Raw genomic sequence first — 15,041 nt, 5'->3', positions numbered from 1 at the left:
TTGTTGAATTTGTATGTTAAACCAGATTCTTGTCAATGTTCAACTGTCAAATGGAGTGTGGTGTTTATCTAGGAGAGCTATTCTTGGAAAAAGCTCATTAGTTAAATGAATGACAACTAATGAGCTTTTTCAATTTATTTAAATTCTACGTGAACCAAATTTTGACACAATTGTATAATTTGTAACAAACATGTTTTATCTTTCAACGGCCAGCTTGTCCTTCTCTACCCCGTTTTTGGGTTTCACTAACATCCAAAATTTCTGTCAGTGATCTCCAAGTGAGTTTGATTGCTATATATGACAAATTATTTCTGTTTGCTTTTAATTTCAACAGGCATTTTTTCTTCACTGCTATGCTGTTTGTATATGGCTGCATTCTCAACCAATGGCTTGCCAACACTATTACTTCTGAGAAATTCTTCTATCATCTTGTGAGCGGCTTTATCAAGTATCACATGGTTACCTGTTATTTCTTGTATGTTACAGGTGAGTTTTATATCATTATGCATTTTCCTGCAAAAGGTTTGGGGAATCTTACAATTAAGATGCCTCTTGTAGATCTGCATCACACTTTAAAACGCTAACATGGACACTAGTACGAACACAGACAACATCGATTTTCAAAAAAATTAGAATACTGACATGGCATGGATACCAGAAAAAATATTTCATATATTTTTATTTGCTATGCATATGAATATAAATTTAGGGAACAGAGATGAGAGACATTGATGTATATGTGGGTGTATTTTTGTTTTTTCTACTCTCTCTTTATTTTTTTCTATATATATATTTTTTTGATCCAAAATCTGCCTTCTAAAATTATCACTGTAAAGGTCTCTTGAGACACATCTACAGACAGTGTGCATGTTGTCATCCTGTCACACATTTTACATGCTATTCAAAGTTGGCTCAATATCTATGGCGTCTCATAAAAAAATGGAACTTCTTTACACTATCAAATTGGTATATATAGATGTATGGCCCATTTGAATACTATTCCACTATCCATTGTGAATGTATATTAAAATGAAGATTCTCCTTGGAAGTCTTTTCTCTTCCATTCAACATGTGTTGTGCTAGCTTCTTTTTTGCCCTTCACCAGTCAACAAGCTTTTGTTTCAATTGCAATGTATTCATGTAGTTATTGTTTTCAATTCAAGTACTATGCTTTACTTTATTTTTTTATATGATTTCCATGGACTATCTTATGTCTTCAAAACATCCATTTCTCAACCTTATCCAATATTTTTTTCCTGCTGAGAGCCTCTTCCTTTGCTTTTATTTTCTGGTTATCCATGTCAACAAGTAACTCAGAAGGATAGACATTCCTAGAATTAATTAGAGCCATAATTTTTTCTTCAGCAGCCTCTGAATCAATCTCACTATGAGCATGAGAAAAAATCTCCTCAATCTCAGTTTGCCTTTTTAAAGCTATTTCCTTCATCCTGCTAGCTTTTAGTTGATCAGGCCTTTCAACTTCCACCTCAGCCTTGACAACAAAAAACAAGTCAATATTTAAACAACAGGTATTCGATACAAATTCAAGGACCTTGTGCAACCTCTCACTCTGCCACCAGATCAAATAATCAACCAAAATTCATTGACTCAGTGGGTATGAAAGTTAGTCAAGTTGATATTAACCAAACAATATAAAATAAATTACCTTTTCCTTTTGCAGCTCTTGGAGCCGAGACTGAAACTCATCCAATGCATATAGTAAGGAATACTTTCATAGTATGTTACATCATCTTGTGCCAGCACATATGCATAATGTAGTGCCAACCATGTTTCATAATGTGGCATCAACACAGTTTCATAATGTGGCATCAACACAGTTTCATAATGTAGCTTCTACATAGGTTCATGACTCTAGGCTTCCGCATTAGCTTGAATTTTATTTTGTGGATGCTGGTTATAGCAGCATGGACTAGTTCTTTTCTTTTTGTTATTATTTTTTTTTTTTTTTTGCTTTTGCTTTTGTAAATTACAAGCTATAGTTAACAAAGGAACTATTCTTATCCAATTTATTTTTGCTTTCTTATGTTTCTTATATTTTTGGCCTTGAATTTCCATTGATTTGAGTAGGGTTGATCTGGGAAATGGTGGGGCTAGATGAAATATTATACCACGTCATACTTGAGAGCTTTTATGATTTTGTTGAGGGGTGTGAATATTCCCAAATGACATGTTGAAAAATAGATTTTACACAATTGTATGTTTCTGTCCCAACTTGCTGACCCACATGTAAAGACAGTTGGCACAAGGATGATCACCACTGATTTACCATTTTCTTAGTGGATGCAATTGGGTGACTTGTTCGTACTCAAATGGCAATGATCCTTGTAACCAGCTTTTCCCTGTAGGTCTTTAACACTTGGAATTTAATTGAAGTTTGATTCGTGTTGTCTGGTCTCCTGGTAAGGCTTCAACTAAAGCTTTTCACTACCTCTTAGATTGCTTTCCTAGGATAACTAGTCATTAACTTAGTTTTACAGTGCAAGAGGTTTTGGTCCTGCACTTTCTTCGCCTTTGATGTTTGAATTGATCCTCCACTGTCCCATCTGGGTTAGATAGTGTTTTATGTCAGTGATTACTATTAATCACAATATCTTGACTATTGCTGTCCTGTTTAGTTTGGTTTTCCAGGACAATTTGTTATTCATCTGGGTTAGACTTAGATACGCCTTGTTTGTTTAAAAAAAAATTTGCAGCTTATTTAGCTTAAAAGAATGTGCTTAAACAGTGCACTTTTAAAATAGGGGGATTAGTTCTTCTTTTTGGGTTTTCAACTTTAAAAACTCAAATAGTCTCTATTTTTTTTAAGCTAGATTTTAGATTCTTTTCCAATATTGTGTTTTTTTATTTTATTTAATTGGAAACAAATGGAGCCTACTATTGTTCGATTGTTATTGAAAACCCCTCCTGGCTGATTCAATTGTTAATTCTCTGATTGCTCAACCCTGTTTTATCTCTTGCTATTGTTGTTGTTGTTGTTGTTGTGTCTTCTTTTTTAGAAAGTAATTTGTAGACATTATATTGATCAAATTCAAATTGCAGCAAATGAACCTAGTAGTTTCATTGGAGTTGCTTTTTATTTTTGGGCATTGAATTTATTTATTATTTGCAGTATGCCAGTTAATCAAATATGCCCTCAGTTTATTCTGATCCCTTCTGTTGTTGGGTAACCCAACTTGAATAATTCAGTTGATACGGCCAATCTAACCATTTGTTGTTGTTCTCTCTTAAAGGCTGATCTATCTTAATATGCAAATATGATCTTCAACTTCATTGTAATCTTTATTTTTTGATATGTAAACCACATACTTACCAAAAAAATAAAACTTGTCGAGAATTATTTGTAGTCTAAATTTTCTTTATAGATTTTGAAATTGAAAATGATACTTATGCTCATTCCATCATTTTTATTGTAGGAAAGACAATGTGAAAGCATCAAACAGTGGATGTCATTTTTCGATTTGAACATTTTTTTATGGAGGTTTTTATAATATGGCGTCATGAGTAATATTTTTGAGTACTATTGTCATGTGACAAGTTTATATGTACCTTTTAGATTATGGTGTGGGCTATTAGTTTGCTAGAAATATTGGATCTATTTTGTATTACAGGCTTATGTAATGAACCTTTTAATTAAGGTGTTTTGGATATTTTGGGATTATGAAAATGCAGACTCTTTTACCTTTTACAATTATTGAGTATTGAGCCATTAGAATAAAATAGTGTTTTTATAGATATATAATGTGAGCAGGGATAAGTGCGAGACAACCATTAATGGTTAGCAAATCATTAAAAATCTCAAGTTATATATTATTGGTAATTAAATAGTAAACATAGCCTATAATCGTGATTAATAACCGTCGCTGCAAATAAAATACAAAAAGAATTTTATGGCTATAGCGACAGTGTAAAACTGATGGAAAAGAATTAAAATATAGCAGCTGTTCACAAAATGTCGCAAAAAGTGAAAGATATAGCAGCAGTTGACCCGTCACTATAAAGTTAGCAAATAATTGATAAATTTAAGAAATAGCGACATTTATAACTGTCACTACATCGACCGTCGCAATAAAAATAACTATACCAACGTTTGAGGAAAACGTCACTATAAGGATATGCTGACGGGGCTATTGCGGCGGTTTGGCTGTCGCTATTTCAACCGCGGGTAAAGGTTTTTTAATTTTTAGCGACGCTTTTTTCTGCTTTTAGTGATAGTTTTGGCGGCTGCTAAAAGTGAAATTTTTTGTAGTGGCAGTACTTGGTCAAATTAATATACATTTCTTTTTTACATCCAATAAAAAAAGGTCCGGCAATCTGTCATGTGTATGGTTCTATATCCCACATCAATTGGTCAAATTAATTTTAACCATGGGCTATGGAATAACACCAAGTATGGGTGGGCTTTTGAATGGCCAGCCCCTTGAGTTAAGTGGTCTAAAGCATTAAATCTTTTTATAAATAAAGATCGCTATGTTGTTAAATTGGCCCGGTTTGCTAAGGAATTGATAATTTATCCAGTTCAAGTCAATGTGTTGTAAAATGGTTAGTTCACATGTGATTTTTTATCCCAATGGTGTTACCGGGGTGAAGAGCCAAAAACCAATTCAAACCAGCTAGAGTGCTACATACCAGCTGGTATTCTAAGCCTTAGAACCTGATGATTAGTGTTGCACATGATGTTGCTCAAATTAGGTTGTTTTGAATGCCTTAGAACCTTCTTTACAGTTAATTGATCATGCTTTACAGTGTCAATGGGTGATCTGATAAAATTGTTTATTTATTCCCTGAAACAAATGTTGTGACTGGCAGGACATGCTTCCAATTTTAACGGAACTTCGTCATGCATTGGACATGCAAGTAGCGCTTGAAAACCATGTTGAGGAAGGAAACTTCTTTAAGGTTGGATGTCGGTTTTGGTGTTATTTTGTGGAATATTGCACTTTAACTCTCCAATTCTTTACTTAGTTTGCATGTATTTTATTGGTAATGTGCATGTCTCATAATTTCCTTTTTCCTTTTCTTTACCAAATACTATTTTAATTGTGATCACTATTTTAATTGAATCAATACAGGCTGGATAGTTATGTAATAGGCTATGGAATTAAGATTGCCCCCTTCTCCTTCTCTCTGTCTTTTGTTTTTTGTTTTTTAATCTTAAAGTCATATATATATACATATATATTTGTATGGTATACGATTCTTGATTTTCTAGTTCAATTTATCTCACTGCTGGTAATTCTACCTTGGTTGTATTAAAGAATAGATTGAAACAACAATATCAATATCGATCTTCTACTTGCATACTGTTATATAAGTTATATGATTGTAATTACGGCAATTGAAAGTTTGGACTTTTCATAAAATATTAAAAGATAATTTAATCATTACAACTAGATGAGTTGGAAAGAATTACTGCAATTGAAAGTCTGGACTCTTCATAAAATTGAAGGATCATTTAATCATTATAACTAGATGAGGAAGTAAAAAGACATAAATTTCTCATGGGGTGGTATGAAAGTTAGAAAGTTGAATTAGGAAGGGGAATTGCAACGAGCTTGAGTAGATAATCTCCCTATCTGATATTATTTGTCAAATTTTAGTATTAGATATTTTAACGATTAAATATGTGATGATTCCTTCTCTCTCTCTCTCTCTCTCTCTCTCTCTCATTTATTTAATTTACTGGTTTTGAATTGTGAGGCCTGTTTTCTCAATTGTGTTAGGAACCTATCAACTTTATTGATTTTTTTTTTCTGCATTGGGTTAATAAAGATGTGACATGATTTATCCAATACTAGAGATCGGTGGAATGCTCCAATTATTCTTATTGCAATAAACCATAACAAGTACTTAATCATAAGATGATCTTGAAGGCAAACAACTTAGTTCTACCATCACCTATATAGTTTTTGAATTATATTAAATCAATTTTTGAATCATATTAAATCAATTCTTCATCGTAGTGTGGCTAAGGTTGGGCATTTGAAGAGTATGACAAGAAATTATGGAGATGGACATCTTCACATTATTTGTCTCTAATTTTAATTTTGATTTCTTTTGCTATGTAGTTAGTCATGCAATCAATTTTTATTTTATTTTCTCTTTTTTCTCCTTTTTTGGATATATCCACCAACATTTACACATCTCTTGCCAAATTGAATTATATATTATATGATTAATTGTGCAGATCTTGAGAGAGTATATGGATTTACTTTTGGGGACAGTCTTGATGATAGTAAGAAAAGCAAATGGCGTCACTTCAGAGCAAGGCTTAACAGGGTAGTGAACTCTCAAATATGATGTTTTCAATTTTTTGCGAACTAAATAGCCACCATGATCCCAAAAAAGGAGCGGAGAATAAATGACAAAGGAAAGCTACCATCTGTCATATGCCTGTAGCATTTCCTGAACCTTAAATTTTTTTCCTTCAATTATCAGATCAGTTCTGCAAATCCTTTACTGTGGCATTTCTCAAACCCTTGTCTCTCTCTCTCTCTCTCTCTCTCTCTCCCCACCACCCCACCACCCAAAAGAGATTATTGTAGTTGGTGTAGAAAATGATATTGTTTCTCAATTCAGAATTGCAAAAAACACGCACACACAAGATACACAGATATTGCATAGTGTAGACAATTTTCAAGTGACTCATTTATTATTGTCAGTTCATTTTTTCTCAATGTTGAAGATTGCACACGAAATGCATGTCCATGTTGACTCTTTCTTACCATTTGAATGTGTCCAACGAATAGTGAAATGGACTGCTGTACATTCCCATTTATGTAGCATCTTCTCCACCTGGGCATTAAATGTATGTTATTGGTGATTTGTCTAACTGTTTAAACTATCTATGTTCCCCATGTTAGTATGTTTACACCAATCTCTCAAAAACTTCCAGTGAAAGACTCGTGAAGCAGGCTCAACCCGTTGTTGTTTGTGTTGTTTAAGTTGCTTCTACAACAAATTACTTCTTTTCTTTTTTTTAGGTGGTCATTTGTGTACTATTTTTCTGTCATTTTGAATAAGATTTTGAAGTCTTGTTTTATTGGTTGGATGAACAAAAACTGTTACTTGTTCATGAATTTTAGTAGTTGAACTTGTGTTATAACCTTTCTTGCTTGGATTTATATTTATGCCAGGTCTCGATGTGGTTCGCACTGATAGGGCTCTAGTTTTCTATGAGAAGCAAGAAATCTTGTCAAAACTTTGGGACATTCTTGCTGTCTATACATGGTTTGATATAGATGTAGGCTACTGTCAAGGTAGGTAGTCAAATGATGACTTCAATAAAATGCAGAAAATGATCAATTATGATAATAGTTGCACTAGAAGACATACTATTCAAGATTTCTGGAATAAAGAAAAGCTGTCAACTGCTGACAAAACAGAGCCTAAAATAGAATTATATACCAAGTTTTCATATAATCTAGTTGAACATAATGGCGAAAACAATTAATATACAACATCTTGTGTACCAATACGATTGTTCTAAAGATGTAAATTGTTGTGCTCTGAGAAATTTAGTCAAAATTGTTCCATTTGTAGTGTTTAAGCAATTTCTCTGTCCTATTACTGATGAGATTCTTGAGCAGGTTCGAAGTCGGTTTTATCTTTAAAATCTTCCAGCTCTTTTGGGATGTAGTTGCATACTGTTTCTCTCTGTATATTATCAATTGTATTCGACTGTAAAAATTTTAATATGTATACTATCAGTTATAGCTATTGTAGTTTGTATTTGAATGACATGTGTTGTAATTTCCAGTTGCTTATGACATGTGTTGTTATTTGAAATTTTAAAGCGAGCAAATTTCAGATGCACTGAGAGCTTTGTTGGGGTGGAGACACAACTTAATAATTTGGCGTCAGTTACCCAAGTTATTGATCCAAAGCTTCATCAGCATTTAGGTACTGTTTTTAAATTAATGTATGTTCATTAGTTAATATAGTTGATAAAAGAAATCTTCATTTTTGTTAGTCAATAAAAATTTGCTCCAAATGTATAAAGTTAGTTGGTGGCAACTTTTTTAAATTGGGCCTGTAGCTAATGAATAAATTACCAAGACATAGAAACAAGGTTTTAGAGTTGAGAAAACATAAGAGATAAAGTCATAGGTAATTCTGGTAGGTTTTAGAGTTGTATGGATGCAATTAGGACACCTATACTTGATGTATTAAAAATAAATTTCAGAAAGACTCAATTTCAGTATACAGGGAAATGATTCATTGGCATTACGAGTTTAATCTGTCTTCCAACACTGCAGGCTTATTTCAATGCACCTGACGGAGATGAGCCTCTGGCTTTGGACATGGGGAGTATGGGAAAAGGTCAAGTATGGATTAATGGTCAGAGCATTAGAAGATATTGGACAGCGTTCGCAACTGGTAATTGCAATGGACATGGGGAGTATGGGACAAGGTCTCTTTGCTTGATCAAGCACAAGGCTGATGCTTGGTGAAAAGAACATGCATGGTGAAAAGAACGATCAAGCACAAGGCTGATGCTTCAAAACTATATATATTCCTTCCTGTTTTCATGGCATCTTTATTGAATGGAAAATATTTGGTAGACTACTAGTTATTTTTTTCGGTTGATGTACATGGATAAAAATTTTAAACATAATAACAAGTATTTGTTATGTCTTAAATTTTTATGCTAGATGAAATATGTAGTTTGGAGTTATTTGTGGATGAAAACTTATAATAGTTGCTGATTTTAATTAAACAGGTTCAGAAATGGTTGATCTATGTATTTTGTTGAATGTTCATGATTCAATTTATTTGTTGGTTTGAATGATTTTTGCAAATTACAGATTACATTGAATAAATTGGATGGATTATTATAAATTACAAGTTTATTTTGTTGGATGTTGGTCGCAGAATGTCACAATTGGCGACCAAAATTTTTAGTCGCGGAATGTGACAATTGGCGACCAAACTAATTTTGGTCGCAAAATGTCACAATTGGCGACCAAACTAATTTTGGTCGTGGAATGTGACAATTGGCGACTAAGAAATTTGGTCGGCAAAAGGCGACTTTTCGCGACCAAAGTGTTTTAGCGACAAAATGGATTAGTCGCAGTAAATAAATATTTAGCGACTAAAAATTTAGTCGGCAAATGTAACTTTTCCCGACCAACGAAAATTTTGGTCGCGAATTACTTTTGCCGACACTCAATTGGCGACCAAACTAGCGACAAAAAAAATTGGTCGCGGATAACTTTTGCCGACCGAAAATAGACTTTTAGCAACTAATTTTTTTGTTGCCAAAAGTGTTAATTCTTGTAGTGAAAAGATAGTAGAGGTTTAAAACTTAGGAAAATAAAATTGAGTTCATGAACTCATAAGAAAACTCATCCATGCAATTTGAGCAAAACAAGCCTATTAAAGGAACTTTAACTATCATAAAATTATAAATGCAACTTTTCCCAGCAATACAAAAATAAAAATTTTGTGTTAGACCCCAATACGCTCATCAATTTTAGCTAACAGTAAAAGTGAAAACAACTGGTAAACGTCATCCTCAGTAGGAGATTATTTCCCAACTCGCCTGTACAAAATGCCACCTGCCTCTATAATAACACGTAAAGGGATGTTATATATCCTCGAAATATTTTATTTTAATTTTTTAATATAATTTTTCATGTGTCATAACTGGTCATATTATTTTTTAAATATAATAAATTAGACATATACTTATGTAATTTGTTATATAAATAAGCATAAAAGATGAAATAAAATAAGAAAAACTATTCTTACAGAAAATTGATCCAAAATAATATGACAATAGTATTTTTACTGTTAATAGTTTGAGAAAAGTAAATGAATTATTAAACTCCTTTAGTCTAGTTTCTAAAAGAAAATTATAAGTTGAACTAAATTGACACAATATAATAATTTTAATAATAAAATTTATACAATTAAAATTAGAATGATCAAATTAACATAAGAGACAAATTATAGAAATTACAAATATAATTTTTTTCTTAATTTTAATAATAGTGTTATACATTTTTTTTTTATAAGCAAAAGAAAGAGAATTTTATTGATGATAAGTAGGATACAAAATACAATAAAAATATCAATAAAGCAAGAGAAAAGCAACAAACATCAACAGAATTGTAAAATTTTGATAATAGTGCTACACATGCTATACAAATAAAAAAAGAAAAATGCCTTAAGCTCCCAGCACCCTCATTGTTTTTTGATTAGCTCAAAAAAAAAAAAAAAATTTTCTTTTTCTTTTAGTCTTGCTCTCAAAGCCTCCCACGTGGAGGTGGGGGTGCTAGGTCCCAGCACTGTTTTAAAAAAAATTGTAAAATTTGGATCTAGAATGATATTATTGCCTATACTTTAAAAACAAAGTCTATCAACAGAACTTATAATTTTAAAATTATCATTATCATACCATTCTAATATAAAATTTTAAATAAATTTTCGATTCATAAGTCAATTTCCTAATTTTAAGTAAGAAATTTGGGACCATGGATGTGATGCTCTTTCCATGATCTCCACATTTGACCAGCACACCCTTCCTTCCCCCCTTACTTTCTTGTCAACTACAGAAAAATCTCTCTCTCTCTCTATTTTGGCCATATAATTTTCAAGTCTTCAATCATAACTTGCGGTGAGCAAATTAAAACGATGACTCTTTCAAGTTCTAAGATATTTGGGCCCACAAATGAGAGTCAAAGCTCATGACTTGACTCAGATGCTATCTCTCTTTGTAGTTCCCATTTATATAAATGCTCGTCTCTAAGTTCATTAGTATTCACAGAAGAGAGAGAGAGAGAGATGGAAGTGGAGAAGATGAGTATTAACATGAATTGCGCTAGTAAGCATGATGATGATGATGATGATGTTCAGCTTCCTGGGTTTAGGTTTCATCCCACAGACGAAGAACTTGTAGGGTTTTATCTGCGTCGCAAGGTTGAGAAGAGACCAATCAGTATCGAGCTTATCAAACAAGTTGATATCTACAAATTCGACCCCTGGGATCTTCCAAGTATGTTCCGCTTCTAAATATTTTGTTTGGATTGGTTTTTTTAATGAACAAGGTTAATTTTTTAGTTAGTTCTATTTTTAAGAAGTCAGAGGGTGAAAACAAAATCATTTTATACCAGTTGTAAGGTTTTGATTACGATGAGATCTCATTTAATTCACACTTCAACACCATTTCATAAGTGTAAATTAGTTAGTGATAATTAGATCACTATCACTACTACTAATGAATATTACGAAGTAAGATCCAACTTTAAAAAATTCTTCTAGGTTTTGAATTATCCTACTTGGGTTATGGATAAATTTTGACATCAAAACGTACTGGTCTTCTGTCTCTAACTTAGTTTCTTCTATTGATGCAAAGCTTTGAAATTTTTCTTCAAAACTCTACGTGGCAAGCTCTTCAATTTTTATTTTATGTATTTATGATAAGCAGCTAGAAGAGGATAGAAAAAACACCCATCTCCTTGTCTAAGAAATTGGAGATGATTTTATGTTTATATGATTAGCAGATGGTCAAATAAAAACCCTAACTTTTTTCCTTCTGATGCGCTTATACAAATAAAAAAATTATACATGATTTTTATACAGAATAATACTAAGATTGAACTAAGGCCATTCATGTCAAAACAAAAAACACCCATCAAGATACATCTCAATTTCAAGAAGTGTTAACCTCACAGTGGACTTTGTTTATAACTTTGGTTCAAGAAGTATAGACTTTTCCAAACCCCGAAAGGGCAAAACTCTTCCTTTAAATGAAAAGACTAGCTCTGTTAAATTAAATTGTTGACTACTAACTCATCTAAAAATTTAAACTCTAAAAAAAAGAATAATTTAATTATTTATATTCTCAACGCGTTCTTTTTTTTGTGTGACCAGACTTAAACATATGATCTATTACCTAATCCCAAACCATGTTAGAATTGTTGCTTTCAATCTCTAATGGTGTTCATATTCTCTTTTGGTGGATATGCAGAGGCTAGTAATGTGGGAGACAAGGAATGGTACTTTTTCTGTAAAAGAGGAAGAAAATACAGAAACAGCATAAGACCTAATAGAGTGACTGGGTCTGGGTTTTGGAAGGCAACCGGTATCGACAGGCCTATATATTCCAACGGTGGAGAAGGCCGAGAATGCATCGGACTCAAGAAATCGTTGGTATACTATCGCGGGACCGCCGGAAAGGGGACCAAAACTGATTGGATGATGCATGAGTTTCGCCTTCCTGCTGATCACGATGACAAGAGTACCAAACACATCGATGTTAAGAACATCGCTCAAGAAGCCGTAAGCCTTTGTTTTATCTGAAATTACTTGAGTATTATGTATGTATAATCATTTGTATTGTGTCATATATGCTTTTTCTTAAAGATGATGTTTGTTTCAAGATTACATAGGATTATCAGTCTACCTTTTTTAAATTTTTTATAGTCCCACTGCATCTCTAAATTGAGACTTCTCAATTCCATCTCCAATGAGATGACTAAGACTTAAATAAAGTGATCTTACGCTCTTCTCTCTCTTCTCATCTTTAGTCCTCTTAATTTCACATCATTGGAATTAGGGGCAAATTAGAAGATAAATCATTTTTTTTTTTTATGTGTGCATGATTTAATTGTAAAATTAAACACAACCACTCATATGTGGTGACATCCACACATTCAGTAGACCCACCTCATTGAATAAATTTGTTTCTAGTTTTGCTATAAGATTTTATGCACTTATTTCTCTTATGATTTCATATTGTTATCTTACATTTAGAATGTTTCTCAATTAGGAAAGGAATTAATTTAAGGCCAAATTTGTTTTCGGTCTAAATCAAATTAGACTGTGTTATTAGGCCATTATAGGCTCACCACGAAACCCAAATTGATAATCTGAACCATGCAATAAGTAGAACTCATCGAGTATTTCATTCTTGCAAAAAATCATTTTAATTCGAATATTTATCACTGTTTGATCAGCTCACATTTATGTCAAAGGTAAATATATTTTTAAAAAAATTATTGACAAAAATATACTTTAATCAAGTAGTTATTGATATCTGATCAACGTGATTTTTGTAGAAATGAAATATTCGCCGAATTTTACACATTTAACGTTCAGACTATCAAGACGGACTCGAAATGGGCCCTAAATAGGCTGGACTATACGGTCCAATTGAGTTGCCCAACTAGAGACAATTCAGTCCCTTAATTTAATTGTATCATATCACATTTAAAATCATTAGACATGAACTATATAATGTGAAACACAAATAGGAACTATTTTAATCTTTTCATATGTTAGTCTTGACTTACTCTACCGAGACATGAAGTACATACACGTATGGACCATTTTGATCTGTGAAGTATTATATTTTCAATATAATTTTATATTTTGATATTTTGAACATTAAAAAGATAAATGACTAATGTTATACATTTTACAATAAAAGTTAGAGATTAAACATATATAAAGCAATTACCATTTTTTTTTCTTCATTTAATCGTGACAGTGAAATTCTATATGTTCTTATAAAATCATATCAAAACGAGACTATTGGTAAATATCAAATCAAATCTAACTTTAAGTCTCATCAAATAGAGTCGGCTACATGAATACTTCTTCTCCACGCGATCCTATTAAAGGTCATTTTATTAGTCAAATTAAATAGATTCATATTTCTATTTACAACTCTAACTAACGTTTAATCTAGACCTATTCCGGACGAGACTATTAGTCCGAAATTAAATTTCCTATCCAAGCAACTAATAAGAGATTTATAGGAGATGTAACTAAACAAACATGACAATTGCTTTTGCAGGAAGTTTGGACACTATGTAGGATTTTAAAGCGAAACGTATCCTACAGAAAGTGCATACCAGATTGGAGAGAACTCTCTGTCAAACGAAACCCTGTCGATGCGAGTTCTAAAACCTGCAGCATCGATGAGTCAGACAGTCATGAAGGCTTCAACATCGACTTCAGAGCTCCGGTGATTCGACAGAACGAGAAGAAGCTCTTTGCTAGCCATTTGGGTGAAACAAACCAGAGGATGGTAGGGCAGTTGAGCTCCATATCTCATCAAACTCCGACCACCGGAACTTACTCGAGCTTTTACAGTCACGATGTGAACGAGTTCATCAAGTTTGGGGATTGGGATGAGCTCAGATCAGTTGTGGAGTTTTCTGTTGATCCATTCCCCATGTGAATAGTTAATACTTAGGTTTAGTGATTGCATAACAGAGATCATATAATTTTGGGACTTTTATCAGACCGTTAATTATATGGAAGTTTTTTTTTTTTTTTTTTTGCTACTGCTATTGACTTGGGGTTTTTGGAGATGTTGTAATGTTTTAGTTTTAGTGTTTTCAAACTTGGAGAGCTGTAATCAAACTCTAGTTACTAGCGATACAAAAATCTATGGACTTTAAAAAAGTATATTGGAATTTTTTTTTTCCCACATAATCCGATCATATATAACATTCCTTTACAAGTGATAAGATCCACATATTTAGGCGTAGTTTGGCATGCGATAGTTTTAATTTAAAAGTCAATAAATTATTAAAAAAATCAAAAAATCTATAATTATTATCAAAAAGTTAAATATTCAATTTTCTTTCTATTTTTTTGCGCATATTTTCGTAAAAAATCAAAAAGTGATTCCAAAAATACTAATATTTTTACCTCATATTTTAGCCAAAAAATAAAAAAATTACTAAAATAACATATTTTCAAACGAGGCCTTAATTGATCGATTATGTCAGACTCTGTCATTGAATTTTGTACACTCGAAATGAAATATATGATAGAAAAATTAAAATTCAAAAAGAAGATTAGACATGATTTTACAACTTTGAGTCATGTTGAAAAATTTATTTAATGTAAAATCTATCCCACTCAAAAAGTTTGCTTTGCTTTGATTTAAACATCACATAAAAAAATAAGAGAAAATACATATAAGTGGGATTTTGAAAAAGAAAATTACAAATTAATGGTGAAATTTATAAATATTAATACAATTAAAATCTTGAACTTTTTTA

General features: G+C 32.1%; 1 protein-coding gene and 1 long non-coding RNA gene across 2 annotated transcripts; both read left to right on the top strand.

Annotated features, from left to right (window-relative positions):
- The first annotated feature begins 332 nt into the window (after positions 1–332).
- Positions 333–8,487, top strand: LOC114290574 (uncharacterized). The gene is made up of 4 exons (XR_014337289.1): positions 333–486; positions 4,828–4,917; positions 7,815–7,920; positions 8,277–8,487. It is a non-coding gene; the product is annotated as an uncharacterized LOC114290574 (long non-coding RNA).
- A 2,024-nt stretch (positions 8,488–10,511) lies between these two features.
- On the top strand, positions 10,512–14,342 carry LOC114313172 (transcription factor JUNGBRUNNEN 1-like). The gene is made up of 3 exons (XM_028259540.2): positions 10,512–11,017; positions 11,993–12,303; positions 13,823–14,342. Exons 1-3 carry the CDS (start codon positions 10,807–10,809, stop codon positions 14,207–14,209), a joined length of 909 nt encoding a protein of 302 aa, XP_028115341.2. The 5' UTR covers positions 10,512–10,806; the 3' UTR covers positions 14,210–14,342.
- Positions 14,343–15,041: the final 699 nt, after the last annotated feature.

This window comes from Camellia sinensis, chromosome 8 (genome assembly GCF_055761805.1).
Source record: "Camellia sinensis isolate YWXY chromosome 8, ASM5576180v1, whole genome shotgun sequence".
Lineage (NCBI taxonomy): Eukaryota > Viridiplantae > Streptophyta > Magnoliopsida > Ericales > Theaceae > Camellia > Camellia sinensis.
This window is presented reverse-complemented; position numbering and strand designations above follow the sequence as displayed.

Bases quoted from the DNA above. Each gene is read 5' to 3' on its own strand.
- LOC114313172 (XM_028259540.2), top strand. From the start codon at position 10,807: ATGGAAGTGGAGAAGATGAGTATTAACATGAATTGCGCTAGTAAGCAT. The intron at 11,018-11,992 runs GTATGTTCCGCT...GTGGATATGCAG, and splicing joins CGACCCCTGGGATCTTCCAA to AGGCTAGTAATGTGGGAGAC. The intron at 12,304-13,822 runs GTAAGCCTTTGT...TTGCTTTTGCAG, and splicing joins AGAACATCGCTCAAGAAGCC to GAAGTTTGGACACTATGTAG.